At 34.5% G+C, this 20349-nt stretch overlaps 1 protein-coding gene across 3 annotated transcripts in view; it reads right to left on the bottom strand.

The window, feature by feature from the left end:
- Nucleotides 1–20349, bottom strand: part of LOC132703812 (echinoderm microtubule-associated protein-like CG42247) — a 58118-nt gene that overhangs the window by 12641 nt on the left and 25128 nt on the right. For 2 of the 3 annotated variants that reach the window (XM_060673298.1, XM_060673299.1), the window contains exons 5-11: nucleotides 11881–12069; nucleotides 9071–9245; nucleotides 7399–7590; nucleotides 4980–5118; nucleotides 4125–4274; nucleotides 1033–1204; nucleotides 573–668 (exon numbers count right to left, since the gene is read on the bottom strand). In XM_060673298.1, the coding sequence (XP_060529281.1) occupies nucleotides 573–668; nucleotides 1033–1204; nucleotides 4125–4274; nucleotides 4980–5118; nucleotides 7399–7590; nucleotides 9071–9245; nucleotides 11881–12069 (1113 nt within the window). Of the gene's footprint in view, nucleotides 1–572; nucleotides 669–1032; nucleotides 1205–4124; nucleotides 4275–4979; nucleotides 5119–7398; nucleotides 7591–9070; nucleotides 9246–11880; nucleotides 12070–13589; nucleotides 13732–20349 lie in introns of those variants that run through there. The other variant, XM_060673300.1, reaches the window with a different exon arrangement.

The following is a 20349-nucleotide window of genomic DNA, read 5'->3' as shown; positions in this document are numbered from 1 at the left end:
ACACGATACGTTGCAAGAAATATAAAAATTTGAATATCAGATATACAATAGGACCAAAACAATAATTACTTTCATTGCTAGGGGAATGCTCCGAAGTGATTCAACGCAACACTGTGCTTTTGCTCAGTAATTTCATTAATTGAGCATTAATTTCCTTACGAGAATAAACTGCTAAAAACCCATCCACTGTTTTTTTCTAATACTAAGAAAATTGTTTCATGTTTGGTGAGATTATATTGAACAGTCGGGATGTTATAAAACATCTGGGAACTGTTACGGTATAAAATTTGGAATGCAAGTTGATAGTTTTGAAAGATTTAAAGTTTTTTGTAGCAACTGAAGATCATTCTGTAATAAAAAAAGATTTTTAATGACCCACTTTGGATTACCATTAAATGTTTGGTATGTATTTAAAACGCTTCCCGAATCGGCAATCCCCTTAATATTTGTACTATACTAAACTACAAAGTTTTAAGTTGTTTTATATGTTTACATATATATTTATATATGTTTTAAATGGGACACGTGAATAAGTTGAGGCAGTAGCTAATTTAAGTTAACAATAAACTTACCGCAACTTTTCCGAGCAAATGGCCCCACTGCCATTGCCAAACCGAAAGAATGCTCTCTCTTCCCGCATCAACTCCTAGGACGTAACTTCCTCCATTCTAACAAAAACAAAATCATTGCTGCGTTATATTACCAAGTAATGGAATGGACATCAACCCCGTACAGATATCAATTCAGAATTCAGATGGATCAATAAATATTTTGTTTTTAGGTTAACAGTTTTTTTTGGATAAATTATGATAATTCATTTAAAACTTAAATTCCACAACATCAGCGATTATTATTGTTATTATATTAATTTTCTCTAATTTAAAAAATGCTTTTCGAATGTCTCGAAAAAAAACTGCCCATAGTAGTTAATTTAATAACAAGTATCGACTCTTTGAAAAATATAGAATTTTCTCTGTAATCCAGAAAACAATAATGATGTATTAGGTTAATTATTGATAGCATCAAACGTACCAATTGCGAAAAAGCGACAGCGGCCACTCCAACGTCAAATTCGCCCATTCCGAAAACGTACAACGTCTGTAACGTCTCCGTGCTCCATATTCTTATGTGCGCTTGAGTTTTTCTATTCCTTCCAGCCCTCTGACCTGACGCCACCATCTCTCTTGATGGATGCAAATCCATACTGTTTCATATTGAAATAATTGTTATTCGTTGTATACATAATTTATCATTCACATTTGGAAGAGAATTGAGCAAAACAAAATAAATTTCAATCCGTCATCACAATGAAATAAAAAATGTTATGGCTACTATCATATTTTTTTGGTTAAAGTCAAAATGCCCTGCGCATTCCATTGTTCATGTTTCATAAACAATTGGTGATATATTGTTCGCTACGCAATTGAAATCAATAACGCATTCTTTCAAAGTATAATGCTAGAAAATGTTTCCCACATTACCGAATTTAATCGATTCGCAATATCAAAGGTAAAGTGTACTGGTAAAGAACTTTCCAAACCTCTAATGAAGGGTGCTGGTCTTTCTAGATAAAGATCCCTTTATCTTGGTAAAGAAATTTTTGCGATTTCTTATGTAAATGTCGTACATAAACATCAAAAACATATTATTATATTATCATCATCATCATATCATCATATCATATCATCAGCTCTTTAAAATAATTGCTACAATGGTTTCAACTAATAATTTCTATTGGGTTGTTCGGAAAGTCATTTCGTTTTTTTTGGGGAACATGAAAGACAGTTTTCGTATAATGAATAAATATTTTATTAAATTATATATTGGCCATTCTGGTCCAACACCTTTTGCCATCTTTCTGGCAGTAACATAATTCCCCTCCCATAAAAGTTTTGGTCCTTGCTGGCAAAAAACTGGTTCAGGTGGTTTTTGACATCTTCATTTGAGGTAAAGGTTTTGCTATCCAAAAAATTTTGCAGGGACCGGAACAAATAGTAGTCGGAAGGCGCCAGATCTGGAGAATATGGTGGATGTTGCAGTACGTCCCATTCAAGCTGTAAAAGTTTTTGGCGAGTGACCAAACTTGTGTGAGGTCTCGCATTATCCTGGTGGAACACTACACCCTTCCTGTTGTTTATTTTGGGCCTCTTCTCTTTAAGTGAATCATTCAATTTGTCCAGTTGATGACAATAGATTTCTGAATTAATCGTTGTATTGTCCGGCAAAAGCTCAAAAAAAAACGATTCCTTTGACATCCCACCAAACGGAGAGCATCACCTTTTTTTGGTGACACGCTTTGAGCCGGTTCATCTTTTCTGCTCCATGACCTCTTGCGTTTAACATTGTTGTATACAACCCATTTTTCGTCCCCAATAATAATCCGCTTCAAAAATGGATCATTTTCTTGACGTTTGAGGAGCGAATCACACACGTCAACGCGACGACACAAATTTCGCTCCGTAAGGACATGGGGCACCCACACATCGAGCTTCGAGGTTAAGCCCATGCCTTTCAAATGGCCATAAACAGTCGAATTCGACTAATCTAACCTCTCACCGATCTCTCGTGTGGTTATTCGCCGATTTGCATCAACTAATGCCTTTATCGCATCTTTGTCAGCTTCGACCGGCCTTCCAGACCGTGGTGCATCTTCGATATTAAAATTGCCGGATCGAAATTTTGCAAACCAGTTCTGGCACTGGCGTACTGTTAACACACCTTCTCCATACACATCCATCAATTTTTTTCTCCCTTGGACAGCATTTTTACCTTTTCTGAAGTAAAAAAGTAAAATATGACGAAAATGCTTCTTATTGCTCTCCATATTTAAAAGGGCACCAACCAAAAACTACTGCGTAGAATTAATAGAACTTTTTCACACACAAGCCTTGCAATATCAGCTCTCAAGACATATAATGGTTATGCGGCTTAAGTGTGAAGTTGGTTTCGAAAAAACGTAATTAATTCCTCTGACGGGAAAAAACGAAATTACTTTCCGAACAACCTTATAGTATTTTAATGAAATAATACAAGTATTCTTTTCCGTTTGCATAATACTAGATTGCAATTAATTGCTGTGACAATGAATATGAGGTGATGTTAAATTCCATTTTGATAAACGTCTATGGTGAATGAAATAGGGTATTAATGAACAATGATGTTTCAACAAAGACATTGTATTAATGTTTTCTATTTTTTTTATAAAATAAAAATCAACTTCTTGGTCTATAGAATAGCTTATTTATCATTTTAATGAATTGTTTTTTCGCTTCAAAGTAAATTCCCGCAAGAAAGAAGTAAAAAATAATCCTAAAGTAGTTTTCAATTATAGCTTTTTCACGTGTTGAGTTTACATAGCATAGTTCAAATCCTTTTCTTTGCTTTCTGTTGATTGTTGCAAATTCAAAAATAAAGGTATTTAACAATACAGAATTTAAATAACAACATTTGCCCTCACCGGCCATGAGTTCCTGTACCATTAAGCAAATGAACATCGGATAATACCACGTTATTTTTGTTTTCAATAGAACACTCTATTTTTGAATCATAATTATAGATAGTGAGATTAAATAAGTGTTAATTTTTTATAATGTCATTAAAAAAGAATTATCATATTAATTAGAGTAAAAATGCAAATAACAAAATTCTGAAAAATATTCAAAACTGTCATATCAATAACGGCGAAAAAACCATTCTGTCATGTTTAAAATAAAATCCAAAACTTTTGTATTTACAGTTTTCTCAAAAAATTAAGGATGAAGCCTGTAGAGGGTCTTTGAGATTATAACCAGACACCGGGCACGTTCATTGATGCTGTTGAGAGTTCAGAAGCAGATAATTCTCTAAAAAAGCTCAGTATTTGTGAAGTCTTCTGTTTTTCGTCAGCAGCACACAACACGAAATGAAGATATGCATCTTCATTTCGTGTGGATAGAGATAAAAGACTTGCCAGTAACACCACAAGATGGAACGAGGGTAGAGGATCACAGGAAACACCGTTTGATGGTAAGTCAATGTTGTGGATGGTAATGAATAATAATATGATATGATGAATATCAATCATGTTATGTTTTCGCTATAGGGAAGGGGCGCTATTTTCTTTCGTAATATATTAAGCTACTTACCACTGGATGTCTTCAGTATGTCCTATATAATGTCTTTGTGTCTCTTCATCCCTATCGAACATTACTGCAACAGCGGCCACGAAATAAAGCAATTCACCAGTTGGAAGCACCCATAAATTTTTCCTGGAATCTGTCCCCCTATACCCGTATCTAATATTATTTTAAGGATCACTGATCAGCTTATATCGGTTGATTATAATGAACGTAAAATCAAGAACATTTAAAATCCAATATTTCATGATATAAAAATATCATCCATCCATCCTTCCATACCTTTGTTCAGTGGGGGTATTTAAATTTTTTCTTCGAAATTCTCCACCTGCGTGTATAACGGCATGTTTTTAATATATCCACACGTACCCTTATTTGAGGCGTACATTGGTTTCGAGGACAAAATTTCCACGTATATGAAACATTACTAACTTCAAACTAGAAGGTCAAATTTTAAAAATAAGTTTGCATTATTTCCTAAATTCGTGTTTTATGGCAATGTAGATAAGTGTTTAATTAGCGGATGCATTTGGGATACATTTATGGAGATTTCGTCCAAATAGTTTGCTTCGAGTCTCAAGTAACTTACACTCTGACGTCAGCTATTGCGTGTCAATGGGCCAGCATGTAAAATTTCACTACCACGTTTCTTGTGGATGTTTTATCAAATGAAATATGAATTACATACACGAAATGCACGTGCCGCATTTTATACTGTAAATTATAAGAAATGCATGATTTTGGTTGATGTGTTATATTATTTAAAACAGCGGAACAGTATAATATTTGAAATATTATAGGCATTTTACGGAGTAGTTGCTTCGCAACAAGAAGTTTGTTATCTACAATGTTCTTAAAGGATACACCCATTCCAGCATCATTTTTTTCTCTGGTGGCGTGTTATCCATTGGCGCATGATGAATGGGGGGATAAAAAGTGCGTCGTAGTCCCTTTACAGTCACCCGTACGGGCTCCTCTTTCAATACTTCCAATAATGTGTAATCTGTAAAGAATAACTAAATCAATTGAATTTACTTATTTTACAAAATCGTTGGTTGACATTGTAATATTTATTTCTTTTGGAGGCGACGTTGCCAACTTTACTTTTTTTATTATGTTAGAAAAATTGTGCACAGTCCCCTCCCATTATAGTTAGGCTCCTTAGGGCTTAAATAAACTCCATCATCTCGAAATAACTTTCAATCTTGTCCTTTAGGCACTATGCATCATCGGGCATCTTCTGACATCATCAACCTACATACCTAGAGAGTACACATGCCAGTGTATATCTGCTTCATTGACCTAATAAAGGGATTTGATAGGGTCCGATTGGGAGACGTTTTACAGATATTAATGGAAAATAAGGCACCAGCAAACATAACGAAATAATCCACAACCTAAATAACAAAGGTCAAGGTAGGAGATCAATTCACTGGAAATAACCCAACACCGGGAGGAATCAGACAGTTAAAGACATAAGGAGCCAGATTAACAAAGCATCCGCACTATCAGAAAAATTAGAATCTACAAGACTTGTATCAGACTCATCGTGACATATGGCAAGGAAGTCTGCGAAGACACCAATAAGACGAAACAAATGCTAAGGGTAGCAGAGATGAAAACAAGAAGAGACAGAGTAAGAAACACAGATGTCAGAGAGCAGTGCGGGATACAAGATATTGTGAGATGGGGAAGACAACGTAAGAGGCAGTGGTACAACAATGTAAGACCTATGGACGAGAACAGACTTCCAAGAATAGTCCTGGAAAACAAACCGCCCGGCCCAAGACCTCCCGGGAGACCACCTAAAAGGTGGAAAGATAGTTGGCAATCCACATCGCAGGAAAAGATGCAGAGGCAGCTTCAGAATTAACAGATCGACAGATCTCCAAGAAGTAGAAGAAGAAGAAGAAGCATATTGATAAATGTTTCTTATTCTAATTCGTAGCTTTTGTCGTAGCTGATGGTGGTCATTTATTATTTTAGTGTTAATTTTTTAGGACTTAGTTTATTGTATATCGAAGAGTCCAAAATAATAAGGGTTCATAAAAATACGTTTTGTCAATTTTCTAACATTAATTTTTTTCCGAGAGTTGGTGGAATAGTTTTAATGCAGGGTGTAAATTAGAAATATCCAAGAAGAATTTTGTTGATAAAGGTTATCGTCTGCAATAATCTCTAGATTAGAAATTAACCCAATCTTATTTTAATCTAGCGGTGTTTCATTTATTTGTCGCAATTTGTTCAATTTTAACTTGCGTGAAATTTTTAAAAATACATGCCGTGAAAGTTTCGATTGAGATTTTGCGTGAAAATGATTAAATGCCACGAAAGAATTTGCATTTTACGAAACGAAGAAAGTTTTAAAACGAGCTCTACTAAATCTCTTCGCGGAAATGAGCGCGTGACTTGTAAATAAGTCATTCAAATATAGAAAAATTAGAAAAACTCCAACCAGAAAATTGATGCCGGGTACGGAACATACCAGGTATTAATGAAAGTCTGGTAGATATTTAAGGAATTATTAATTATTGATTGTTAATACAAATCTCGTCGTAATAGTTTTTTATATGCACAAATTTTTAAACTTCAATTTTTTTCTAGTAAGTATTTAAGAAAGAAAAAAAACATAATGGATATTTTTTAAATCATATTGCACCACTGGATTTACGAGTTTCAGAATCAACTATCCTAACTCACATAAAAAGCCAATTCACATGTTGGGATTGATTTGCGATTTTATTAATTTTATTAATTATTGTAATCGTCTTTTTTATTGTACTGGTTTAATTTTTTTAACTATTTCGAAATCGGTTCAAAATGCCTATTTACCGGAGACCTTTATATTGGAGATAATTTAAAATGATCGCCAGTCTATGAAATGATGAGTTTATCAGAGCAACCAGATTTTTTTTTAATTTTCATATTTCGATAATGGAAAAGAGGGACAATATAATAAAATGAAAACAACGCAGGGAGTGAAGTTGTCGCAAGAGAGCATGCGTCGCTTTATAAGTCAGTACGACGAAAATCTACCGAACTATCACGGACTCTTTGAGAACCATCAATTCCGGTGATTTTTTCTCCTTTTCTTCATTCCGTCTGTTATCCTGTATTTACCGAGAGCTTACTGGGAGCGATCATTTAGAATTAATAGTGTGGATAAAATGTGATTTGTTAATCAAAAGTTATTTAACAGTAACAGTGTACTGAAGTTTGTTTTGACTTAGGTATCAGAGCCCTGACCAAGAAAATTAATTAATAAGTAATCAGATGGTCTTACCGTTGGTCCTGATAATTTCATTTTCAGGTGCGTAAAGCGCCCGAGGTCTGCTTTTACTTCTCGCCCGGCGTTGCTTGCTTATATCTTCTACGATGGCAGTTTGGGGACCTCTCGATCGTCCCCTCCTCACCGGGGAAAGCATTACACCTACCGGCGGTGCGTTCACCACTGTGCCGACCCCTGGAGAAGTATCTGAAACCGAAAACATCATTATGATTTGAAAAATTTGACTGGCTACCCTAGTGGTCAATGTCAGAGGTAGTATTCAAACCAAAGAAAGACTTACAGTGCCGAAAGATACCCCTTTTACGAAATGAACATCTTTAAATTTTAAATCGATGTGGTGACGCAGAATGAGGGCAATTATTTGTATAAGGTTGTTCGGAAAGTCATTTCGTTTTTTCCCGTCAGAGGACTTAATTACGTTTTTTCGAAACCAACTTCACACTTAAGTCGCATAACCATTATATGTCTTGAGAGCTGATATTGCAAGGCTTGTGTGTGAAAAAGTTCTATTAATTCTACTCAGTAGTTTTTGGTTGGTGCCCTTTTAAATATGGAGAGCAATAAGCAGCATTTTCGTCATATTTTACTTTTTTACTTCAGAAATGGTAAAAATGCTGTCCAAGCGAGAAAAAAATTGACGGATGTGTATGGAGAAGGCGTGTTAACAGTACGCCAGTGCCAGAACTGGTTTGCAAAATTTCGATCCGGCAATTTTGGTGTCGAAGATGCACCACGGTCTGGAAGGCCGGTCGAAGCTGACAAAGATGCGATAAAGGCATTAGTTGATGCAAATCGGCGAATAACCACACGAGAGATCGGTGAGAGATTAAATTTGTCGACTGTTTATGGCCATTTGAAAGGCATGGGCTTATTCTCGAAGCTCGATGTGTGGGTACCCCATGTCCTTACGGAGCGAAATTTGTGTCGTCGCGTTGACGTGTGTGATTCGCTCCTCAAACGTCAAGAAAATGATCCATTTTTGAAGCGGATTATTACTGGGGACGAAAAATGGGTTGTATACAACAATGTTAAACGCAAGAGGTCATGGAGCAGAAAAGATGAACCGACTCAAAGCGTGTCAAAAGCCAACATTCACCAAAAAAAGGTGATGCTCTCCGTTTGGTGGGATGTCAAAGGAATCGTTTTTTTTTTTGAGCTTTTGCCGGACAATACAACGATTAATTCAGAAGTCTATTGTCATCAACTGGACAAATTGAATGATTCACTTAAAGAGAAGAGGCCCGAATTAATCAACAGGAAGGGTGTAGTGTTCCACCAGGATAATGCGAGACCTCACACAAGTTTGGTCACTCGCCAAAAACTTTTACAGCTTGAATGGGACGTACTGCAACATCCACCATATTCTCCCGATCTGGCGCCTTCCGACTACTATTTGTTCCGGTCCCTGCAAAATTTTTTGGATGGCAAAACCTTTACCTCAAATGAAGATGTCAAAAACCACCTGAACCAGTTTTTTGCCAGCAAGGACCAAAACTTTTATGGGAGGGGAATTATGTTACTGCCAGAAAGATGGCAAAAGGTGTTGGACCAGAATGGCCAATATATAATTTAATAAAATATTTATTCATTATACGAAAACTGTCTTTCATGTTCCCCAAAAAAAAAAAACGAAATGACTTTCCGAACAACCCAATAGTTTATTTACCGAGGTAAAAAGTATCCACGTCGGCGAACTCGTTCCTAAGTTGGGAAAAGCTTCGCACTTCTTGACCGGACACCGTATACATTCGTTTAGCTCCGTTCATTTTTAGTACTTGACCCAAGTCTTCCAGAACCTCTTCAAAAGGTTGCGAGGTGCGTAAATTTAGTAACACTCGGCACTGTAAAAAATAAAAATACGAATTAGCACTTTGAATAAATTATACATTAGTCATTAATTAGAAATAATTTTCATACATTGCGATAAATTGGAAACTTTCTGAACGCAATTTAAAAGTGATATAAAACAAAAAATATAGAGGGTGTTTGAAAACAAATACATAAAACTTAAAGGCTTGATTAAATTCGGTTAAAAGTCAACAAGCCTGAAAAATAAAGTTTTTATTTTTTTTTTCTTAAAAAAAATTCTATGGAAGTATAAACAATATAAGAAGCAATTTCTTCATTCTTTCTAAATAAATTTAATGAAAAGAAAAATCGACATGCAGTGTTTTATGTTTTATTTTCTTTATTTAAAGATTAAGTTTATGAAGAAAACGCAAAAGACGAAATTTTAATTTTTTCATGTTAATGCTTAAGTTCTACTTTGAATTCAGTAAGGAAACATGATAAGTGTAGTCTAATTCAGTCTTCCCTGATCATTCAAAAAAGTGAAAAAATATGTATTAAGTGTATTTTTATAATACTAATACCAATCAAATTAAGAAGAAACTAAAACGTTAACTTTATAGCGCGACATCCTCGTAATGGTTGACTGTTGATTCAACGTTTATATAATCAATTACCTTTTACTTTAAACAATCACTCTTTTGAAACACCCTGTAGATTGAAATGTTCATAAGATGCTTTTTATAATCTACGTTATAATACAAAAATGGGCATTAAGAAAATCGAATGTATATAAGGTGTTACCTTAAACAATGTTTTACTTCGGTTAATGTATACAAAGATGCGTTAACCTATTACTATATGCCCAGTTAATTACACAACAATTACACAAACAAAAAAATTACACAACAAATTTTAGGAAATATTGACACGTTGAACAGCTGAGTTGAGTTTATTTTTAATTAAGCATTTTAAGTTCGTTCATTATTTCAAAGTTTGTCATTACTTAATTATAAAAAAGTGAGCAACAAATAACTGCACAGGGTGGGCTGTTTAAGAGGGGCCTATACCTCATCTTGAAACTTACGGGGGTTACAAAAAAAAGTAGATACAAAAGTTGTTTCTATTAAAATGACCTTTATTTTTTTATTTTCCTAATAGTCACTTTTTTATACACAGTGTGCTAAAACAAAGTTACATTTTTTTTAAACAGAACAGCCTATATTTTATTGTATTGTTGGATAGTCCTTTCAAAGACAAATTAAACTATATATCTGAGTATGGGTCTGTGATGCACCGCTTCGATCTTATTAGCCATCATTTTCAGAATTCGGGATATGTTTAAACCATCTTTGCTGGGTAGCTTATTAGCTTTTTAAACTTTTTTCTATCTATCGAAAATTTAAAATATTTTCTTAAAATAGTCGGTGTTGCCACGTTTCGTAAAATGATACTTTTCTCCATTTTCTTAGATGAGACACCCAGTATATTATTGAATTTTCGAATAGCCACTTCAAAGAGCAATTTCAATTATATAACATAGTACGGGTCTCTGACTGATCGTTTTGAAGGTTAATATTTTCAAAACTATTTCTTTTGTTCGATATTGTTTCTGTTTCAAAATGTACATTTTATAAGTAATACATATTATTAGAAAAATTATAATCTTTATTGAATAGTCATTATACCATATATTTATTTTGATTTTACAGAGAACTATTTTGTATTCTTATGGGGTAAAGTTCTGACTGAACTTCCGTTCAAACAAAAGATTTTTTTTTCATATTTAAACTTTTCTGTTGCCATAAATATGGAAGATATCGTGCTTGTCTCACTATTGCGCCAGCCGGTATACGGTTGGGTTGTTTCAAAGATCTTTGTAGGATATTTACAACCTTAACTAATGCCTCAACCCTAAACCTTGAACTAAATTCAATTTAAAAAGCAATGCAGAAGTAGACTGTCCCATAAAGAAATGTTTAAAATATGAACATTGTTGATTTTTAATTGACTAGCAAATTGACAGAAAAAATTGATCGAAATTGAAGATTAAAACTTGGAACTTGGTTTTTATTCAACAACAGTTTGCTTACATTCTGTTGCACATACGCCTCCTCGAAACTAGAGTAGGCCAACTACTAAGTGTGCAATTCTATACAATTTGGATTGCCCTAATAACATATTGTTGTATACGGCATCAAATCTAAGATTGTTGCTTTAAAAAGGAGCTATAAATCCACATTTACGCCACGCGAACTTCGTCAAGGATCGGTGAGTCGATCTAAATGCATATTAAATATCAAATGCAATTTGCAAGTTTAACATACATTGAAACTAGGTCAAAACAGCTAAATTTTTATAGGTAAGAGACAAATAATAACATTGTGGCACATGAACAGAGCGCCAATAAGAGTTTTCAAGTCAATCCTGTTAATAAAATAAAAATTTAACTCAAAATGATCAAGAAATTGTTGAAGCGTTTGTAATATGGTACTACTGCCTTTGTATCCAAACTGAAAAAAACTGGTCTCTCCGAACGGAACAAGTTTGCAAGGTTCTCTCTTGTCCAGATCACATCCTCATTTGTGTTTGTAATTTACACTTTAAGACTTTCTTCAAGTGGTTATAAACGTAAGTTTCTTGATCTTCCACCACAGGTTCCAGTTTCCCCGAGTAAGACTTTCTTACCTGTACAGTATGGTCCATATTATTAATTATCCTAATAACACGCCCGGAACTTGGCTTAATGGTAGCGCCACCTCCTGGTGGAGGAGCGTCGGTTTCCACTATGGAGGCTTTCCGGCTGGTCGCTTTACTCCAGCCTTGACCTCCTGGTGCAGCATACCAAATCCCATTTTTCTTTCCGTAACTCGCAGCCTGTAATATAAACGATTCTCTTTGAAAACTAAAATATGGACTTTTTTGCTAATAAAGAAACCGACTAGAAATCAATAAAATATATTATATACGGTGTGCAATGGTGTGTGTTAAAATTATTTTCATATACAGGGTGAAGTACAAATATGTGGGAAATCAAACTTATATCTTTTTAAATGAAAACCCCTGTATATTATGGCATTAATAGATACGGCCATTTATATCCAATCATTTATGATCTGAGGGTTTTTGGATTTAGAACCATTTTTTCATCAAAAATGCCCCGCCCTGTGTTTGACATCTTACATTTTTGATGCCGTTTCCGACAGCTATAATTTTATTACGCCAGCAATTTTATAAAGTGGTACCTATACTTGTGTTAGTTCGAATTTCTATAGAGGGTGAGTCGAAGTGAAAAATTTTCGTGAAAATATCAAATGGAACACTCTGTATATTATAATTCCATCAATCACTGTACCTAAACTTACATTTCCATTTCCAAGAGCATAAAGCTTCTGCTACATATATTTTAAACAATGTGGGTGAGATGCATAACCCCTTTATGACTTCAAATTCTCTCGATACTATTTTCCGATTTTAATTGGTGATGTTGATTAGTCGTACAGATTTTTTATTCCTTTAATAAGCGTGTGATTTACATTTGTGTGTTCTAATTTCGCCCATAGCTTGTTAATTGGTACGGTATTGGTATATTGGTGCCGAGATATTTCCCGATTACTTGCGTTAGGCAGAATACATTATCAAATCGGATTGTTCTCCCAGAAAAAACTAAAGAGGAATAACAAAATACAAAATACAGCCCAAACCGAATATCTTGGGAAAATGTTAATAAATACGAAAAAAATAAACTTTTAACCACCCTCTTTTAAAACCAACAATCAGCATCCACAGAGTGAGATTGACCGTATAAGCAAGGACTTGTTGGTTAATGCCTCTCTAAAACTCCAAAATTTATTATAGATTTACTGCTTAGATAATATTGCAGCGAAACAAGAAATAGTTTTTTTTTATAAAATACGCAGTGGCTTTTTTAATCCTACCGTATTATTTGGGTACACACTAGAGGGATTTTTCGAACATCTGACCTTTCTACCGAGACAGACTTTCATTTCTCTCTCTCTTTATCTCTCATGTGTGCACAACACTTAAGTGAAAGCAAAGGACGAAAATAAATTGGACTGACCGTAGCACACAACAGCAACAAGGTAGGTAACTTTTTAACAATAAGCAGGTTATTTCGCCGAAGCGGGCGTTGCTAAGTTTAGTTAAAGAAATGGAATTTATGATATTTCCTAATTTTGCTATTTCGAAATGTCCTAACAACTTTAGCTATTTAGTGTGTTGTTTTAAAAAAAACTTGTTACAATTTTGCAGCTTAAGTTATATTTCTAAAAGATCTTGCAGAACCAGAAAATTGTTTTGTCAAAAGCCGAGTCGTCCAGAGTTCAAGTTCGATCTTTTAATCCGTTATTCTAAACGATCTTAAGTAGTGTCCTTACCATATTCGGTACGGTAACGACAGCGAAAGCGGTATCCGCATCAAAGTCAAAATTCAGCATCTGCGACGTCTTTCTGTCACCGAACTTTCGCGCCGCAACCAGCCAAAATCCAACTAAGACCGTTTCGGAGCGCGCGTTTTCGCTAAACCACGGGAAACGATTGAAACGAACCCTAACACACAACACCAACAATCACCTCCCCTCGATAAGGAATGTAAAAATGATTTCGCTAATGAGCGGCGGTGGGGATGGCCAAGGTCATATATGAAGGATTGCCGGCAACACGGCATGCCGTGACCGGTTTTAGAATTTCTTATCGAAGAAAACAACAACGCATATACGAATCGGCATTTGCATATAAAATGGCCATAAAAATTGGCCCTTTTAAATAAACATTTAGGGCGTATGATTGACCCGTGAGTTTTCGAGGTTGTTAATTTTTGACACGTCGCGGGGACGCAAGATTAATTTGCAAGTTGGGACATTACGAAATGACCCATTTCCTCCGGTTATGTAGATGTGTTTGTTGTCGTTGGTCTACTACGCGCGGCCATGACCCGGTGTCCCAAATTGGGTCGAATTTTGTTTTTTTTTTTAATCCACTAGTGTTATTGTGGGATATAGAGTTAAATTTTATTAAGCTTTATGGCAACAGGAATAAGAACAATTTCCTCAAAATTATTTCTGACCACCAGTTCGTTATTAAATTTTTAAAGGCGCACACTACAAATGCAATCAATCAATCATACGTTATATTAAACAAGTAAATAATTCTTCAAAAGATCAGGCTAAGTTTAAGGGCGCACATGCGGGCTCTGAAGCTAGTGGGGTAGATAACGCTTTGTTGCTTTCTGCAAAATATGTCAAAGAAGTAAAGGTTGACTACTACGAAAACATGACAGCAGACATCTTTGAAAAATAGTTTTCTGAAAAATTGATTCCCAATAGTCTAACAAACAGTGTTGTCGTGATGGACAACGCGAGCTACCATTTTGCACAAGCGACAAAAATACCGAATTCATCATCGACTAAAGAAGTCATTCAACATTTTTTGCTTGATAATTGAAAATTCCAACACAAAAACGTTTGATAAGAAGTTATCCGCCTTCCACCATAGCACTGCAATTTTAATCGGATAGAACTGATATGGGGTCAGATAAAACCCAGTTTAAGAAGAAACAACACCTAGCCGAAATTTAGTTCTGGGGCAATAGAATTAATTAAAAGTAAAGTAGCAAAAATATGTGCATCTAATTAGAAAAAATGTGTAGAACATGTCATCGAAGAAGAGAATGTTTACAGAAGTCGACTAGTGCCAGAAGTAATTATTAATGTGGGGCGTCTCCCACATTTCATTGTATGTTAATGACCACCCTTGGATAATGTCATTCAAAAGCAATTGTTCACTTTCTTGTATCTATGAATAGACCATACCTAAACTAGTAACGCGCATAGCCTTAATATAGTATAATAACCAAACTTTTGCTTTAATTTATTTAAATTTCAAGTACCAGACGCAAAACCAACCGGTTTTCTGAAATAAATATAATAATAGAAATACGCTATTTGCGTAAAAGTAATACCTCCACATTTTTTTAACGCAATAAAAATGTGGATTTTAAATTAAATCATTTATCATCGACTTTAATCACCGGCATATTTTAGCGTGCTTTCGCCGAGGTCAAAAAGTTTCAATAAGGCACCTCAAACATAAAAACCCGTCTAGGACACACGACAAATCCTAATGGCCCGCCGTAGATGGCGTGATTAAAAGCAGTGAGACGCCATTGACCTCCTAACTCCGGAAACCGGAGCATAATTTGCAACCTTGGTCACTTGACGGACCCCTCTCGTTAAGCGGTCAGTATACGTGGACACGATTGATTTGTAGGGTTAGCGGGGCTTCAAGCTTCAGCGCACCTAACGTCTTAAAAGGGAAAGTTGTCCTATGCTCCCCAGGCAGTGAACTCTATCTAAAGTGGAATGGCATAAGCCTGATAGAAAAGTAAGGCAAATTTTCCATTAGAGAAAGTGATGGAGCAATGCTGTCTTACTCTTGGTCATTTGTATAAATGAGGATAAGTTAAAATTCGAACGGAAATCATTAACTGACTATTATTATTATAACGCGATGAGTTATTATTTATTTATAAAACAATAAATATATATTCTATGCAATAGGTGTAAATGCTTTACTTTAACACAAGAGTGTGACATTTTAAAAATGCCATTATTATTTTATTGTTATTAAACTCATACACGGTCACCTTCAAAAACACTCAAATTATTTCGCAGCCACTTAGTTTAAAGAAAGATAAACGATTAAACTGAGTTCACAAAGTACACTCCAGCGAACGATTTACCCTTAAAAAATAGGTAGAAGAGTTGAGAAAAAATATAAAACAATCCCTTATTATTCTTATTTGCCATTAGCAGTGACATGTATAACAAAGAAAATAATTCCTGCTACTACCCGCCTCCTTCTAAATAAAATTTGCCCAACAAAATCAATATTGGCTGTAAATCTGCACTGTATTAAAGAAACAGTTTTAGCTGAAATCGAGTTTACTGTGGCCAAGTCATACAAATGGATTTTATATTTTCAACTAAGTATATTTGGTCACTGTTTATTGCTTTTATATAATTACATAGGATACAAATATTATAACAAGGTTCGATTCGATTCCTGGAGCCTCTCAAAATTATCATCAAGCAATGAAAATGCAAATCTCAAAACTGCATAAAAAAATCAACCGAAGAACACAATTTACCAAAATGTAAGATACTAATCTGTAATTTCTTAATTAAATTTAATCTTTAAAAACCTTATTCTGCTAGAAAAGGAAAATAAGTTATGGCCATTATTCAGTTGGGTCATGGCTATCATAAAGTGCTCGTTTAATAATATATTAATATGAAGAATGTGAACAACTCGAAAGCTACTTTCTAGACACATTTCATCATGTCACATACACCCCTCATGTTGAGTAGTTAGAATTTTAATACTTTTAGAGCAGTTAGAATTTTAATACTTTTAGAGCAGTCTATAACTATATATAGAAAAAGTAAAGTGTTAATAAATAATAACGATCTGAATGTAAGAATTTTAGTTTTTATTATTTCTTATATTGTATTATTTATATATGGTCTCATGGTATGGAACATTTGAAATTTGTTTTTCTAGGCAGATCCTTAAGTTTTTCCTAGATGCACATTTCTTGCGTCTAAAATCATTCAAAGTAAATCATTTAAAAGTTTATTTTTGCGGCGAAACCAATTACTTAGATTTAATAGCCATTTCGTGTTGTCCAAAATCCTGACTGCCGCATTGATTTTGCGGAGTAAATTTCAAAGAGAAACTGTTCTAGCAAATTATGCACATAAATTAGGTGACCCTTAGCACCTTTATGCGGTAGGCAAATAATAATGATATGACGAAAATGCCACCCGGTGAGCCGGTTGCATTAATTCGTAATTTTGGATAAAAAAAAATTATTTAAATTTTCGTTATTATTAAAGAAACCTAATAACGCATTAGAACGGTTATTGTTGTTGTTATCCATATATTTTTTAATTATCTTTATTCTCAACATCAACTAGTAGACAAATAAAGATGGACCAATGAAAGACAATACATTTTATGAATGATTTGATATACAGTGTGTCAAATTAAATCTGCACTAAATGGGAAACTTTTTTTAAGCCGCACACTAGATTAGTGAAAAAATATGAACTTTTTATCCATTTGCCTTGGAAAACTAGCTTTCGATATAAATCAATGTTTAAATTACACATAAGCTCTGATAGATGAAGTTTTAAAGCATGCAGTTTTCTTCAAGAAAAGCTTAAAATATTGCATTTTTGCAATTGCAATTGCAATTTTTAAGTAAATGCGACTTTATTACAATCGCAAATTCTAAAATTTGTAACAGTAACGATAAAAGATCGCCGATGTTTCTCTTGGATGCCTTATTGTATATTTATTTTTTTCAACTTTCAACCATTACAATTCGTCTTGAGACATTTTGAAGGTCGCTTTCAATTAATTTAACATATTTATTTTAAAAAAGATATATAGGACAGTATTCAAACTGGTTTCACTGATTAAAATAATTCCCTACCTAATAAAATAGACAATAGTGAATGAGCTTGTATTTTTCTATTTGTAAAAAAGAAATGGTCGCATCTTTAGTTACAAATAAAGAAAATCGGCACGTTTCACGTCATTTGTTCAGTTATTATCACTATTATTATTAACATTATAAGAAGTTCCGACAGATAGGGGTTCAATCGGTTTTCGCCATTCTTGGGACTTTAGCTAGTTAAATATTAATGAAATGTGCTAGATGGATACTTATATTTATCATTTCAGCATTTAAAATATACGAAAATACAATCTTCAATTAAAGAGATTGCATCAAAGCATGGTGCGAAAATAATGGTGTAATAAATGTAAAATATAATATTCATTTGGAAAATATTTCCATAGAGAAGAAAATAGAGATAAAGTATCATGCCAACCTTTAAAAACTATAAAACACTTAGAATTTTCAAGATATTGTAGACCACCATTTAGAAAACAAATCAAATATAATACATATCGAAATGTATGTTCAAATATTATTTTAGTCTTCACACCGAATTACACGAGAATACGCTACCCGCTATCAATAAGTAAGTATTCTCAAAAATGTCAAGATGAGCATTGTTTTTGGGATGTTAGATTAGGACTACTCACCCGTTGAGCTCCGTACCACATGTTCAGCGTCTAAACAACAAGACAAACGCAAAATTACTAATACTAAGGTCGGGATACGGTGCCCAAGATTAAAGGAGATCAATCTATATATCGACGCGTTTCACTCAAACCGCCATTAAAAGTTTCCGAAAAAAACTGCAGGAGTCAATATTAAGGCGCTACAGCAAGTCTAATACCATTAGCGCCGCACCCAGCTACTTTGCCGGCAAAATCGAATACGTAAGTAAAGGAACGTGATGCAAGCGAATGTTATGCATGCTTAGAAAAATTAAATTAAATTGAATAAAAGTGTTTTTTTTATATATATTTTCAACACATTAGTAGCAGAAAGGTTTTCTTCAACAGTTTTTAATCAAGGCTTTCACTGGAAGGAATTGTGTATGTTTTCATAGAACATAAAATTTTTACCAAATTGTTTCACCTCGGAATTAAATGGTCTAAAGTTTAATTTTAGAGATAATATTAAGATTAATAATAGTACCACGCTTTATAAATTTGGATTGAACGTTGAGTATTCATGCAAGTGGATTTGAAGAACAAATTCTAAAACCAATCGGCTATTTAAGATATGTATATGTAATGGGTGTTTTTTTCGATGTATAGAACTTGAAGTTGGCATTACTGTTCAAGATGGCGACCGATTTAAAACTGTCAAGTGATTTATTCTCAGTTTGGTTTGGCAATTCATCATGAATTCATCAAGTAAGGCGTAGATTCGTCGAATGGGCCCAAAACGAGATTGCCGTTGTTCCCGATTTTCATAAGCGAATTTTGTTTAGCGATGAAGCGCACTTCTGGTTGAATGGCTACGTCAACAAACAAAACTGCCGCATTTGGAGCGAAGCTTATCTTCAAGTGTATGTCGAAACACCGTTACATCCAGAAAAACTGACTGTTTGGTGCGCTTTATGGGCTGGTGGAATCATTGGTCCGTACTTCTTCAAAAACGATGTTGGCTAGAACGTTATAGTCAATGATGATCGGTATAGAGCTATGATTACTAACTCTTTCATTCCTGAATTGAATAACCACGATGTCCAGGAGATGTGGTTTCAACAAAACGGCGCAACATGTCACACAGCTCGTGCCACAATCGATTTATTGAAAGACACGTTTGGTGACCGCCTAATTTCACGTTTTGCACCTGTGAATTGGCCTCCAGGATCTTGTGATTTAACACCGCTAGACTACTTTCTGTGGGGCTATGTAAAGTCATTGGTCTATGCGGATCAGCCACAAACGCTTGACCATTTGGAAGACAACATTCGCCGTGCTATTGCCGATATACGGCCACAAATGTTGGAAAAAGGCATCGAAAATTGGACTTCCAAATTGGACTACATCCGCGCCAGTCGTGGCGGTCATATGCCAGAAATCATATTTAAAATTTAACGCCACAAGATTATCTTTCGGATAAATAAAATTCTATACATCTATACATTCTATACATCGAAATGGTTCTTACGGTAGCTGTTCGTTAGAATTTTTCTTGAATCGAAAAAGCCAAATTTCTGAACTTTCGGACTTATTCAGAATCTTCTCTATTTTGAGAATATTTTCAGGATACTTTTCGTTCGAAGTTGTTAAAAACTTTACTATTTCACTTCATATCTTATACCTTGCATATTATTTATTAATTTCGAAGAAAATTTCACGGTATCAGATTTTCTGTGCATGATTTAAATCGTTTCGCAAATATAAGAAGTAACATTATTCTAAATCAACAAGTTTTCTTTAAAAATTATTCACATAAAATCAATGCCGTGTTCCTTGATCCTTACTTTGCCTCGCCTACTTAAGAGGTATCACAGTCGCAAGGTTGCTCACGTTATTAGTTCTTCGGGTTCCTCTCCGTCACGTCTTCGTATTACAGAATTGTCCGAACTGAAGTTGGTGTTAATGTAGTATTATTTGCCCATCCTTTTTATAATTTCGGTGAGACCTTTGATGTAGAGGATATTGAGCGCAAGTTGGCTATATTTTTCTGGCGTTTTCAGTCGT

Source organism: Cylas formicarius, unplaced genomic scaffold (assembly GCF_029955315.1).
Source record: "Cylas formicarius isolate icCylForm1 unplaced genomic scaffold, icCylForm1.1 PGA_scaffold_6__28_contigs__length_40554024, whole genome shotgun sequence".
Taxonomy (NCBI): Eukaryota; Metazoa; Arthropoda; class Insecta; order Coleoptera; family Brentidae; genus Cylas; species Cylas formicarius.
The sequence above is the reverse complement of the archived record's forward strand: the minus strand, read 5'-3'. Positions and strand labels throughout refer to the sequence as shown.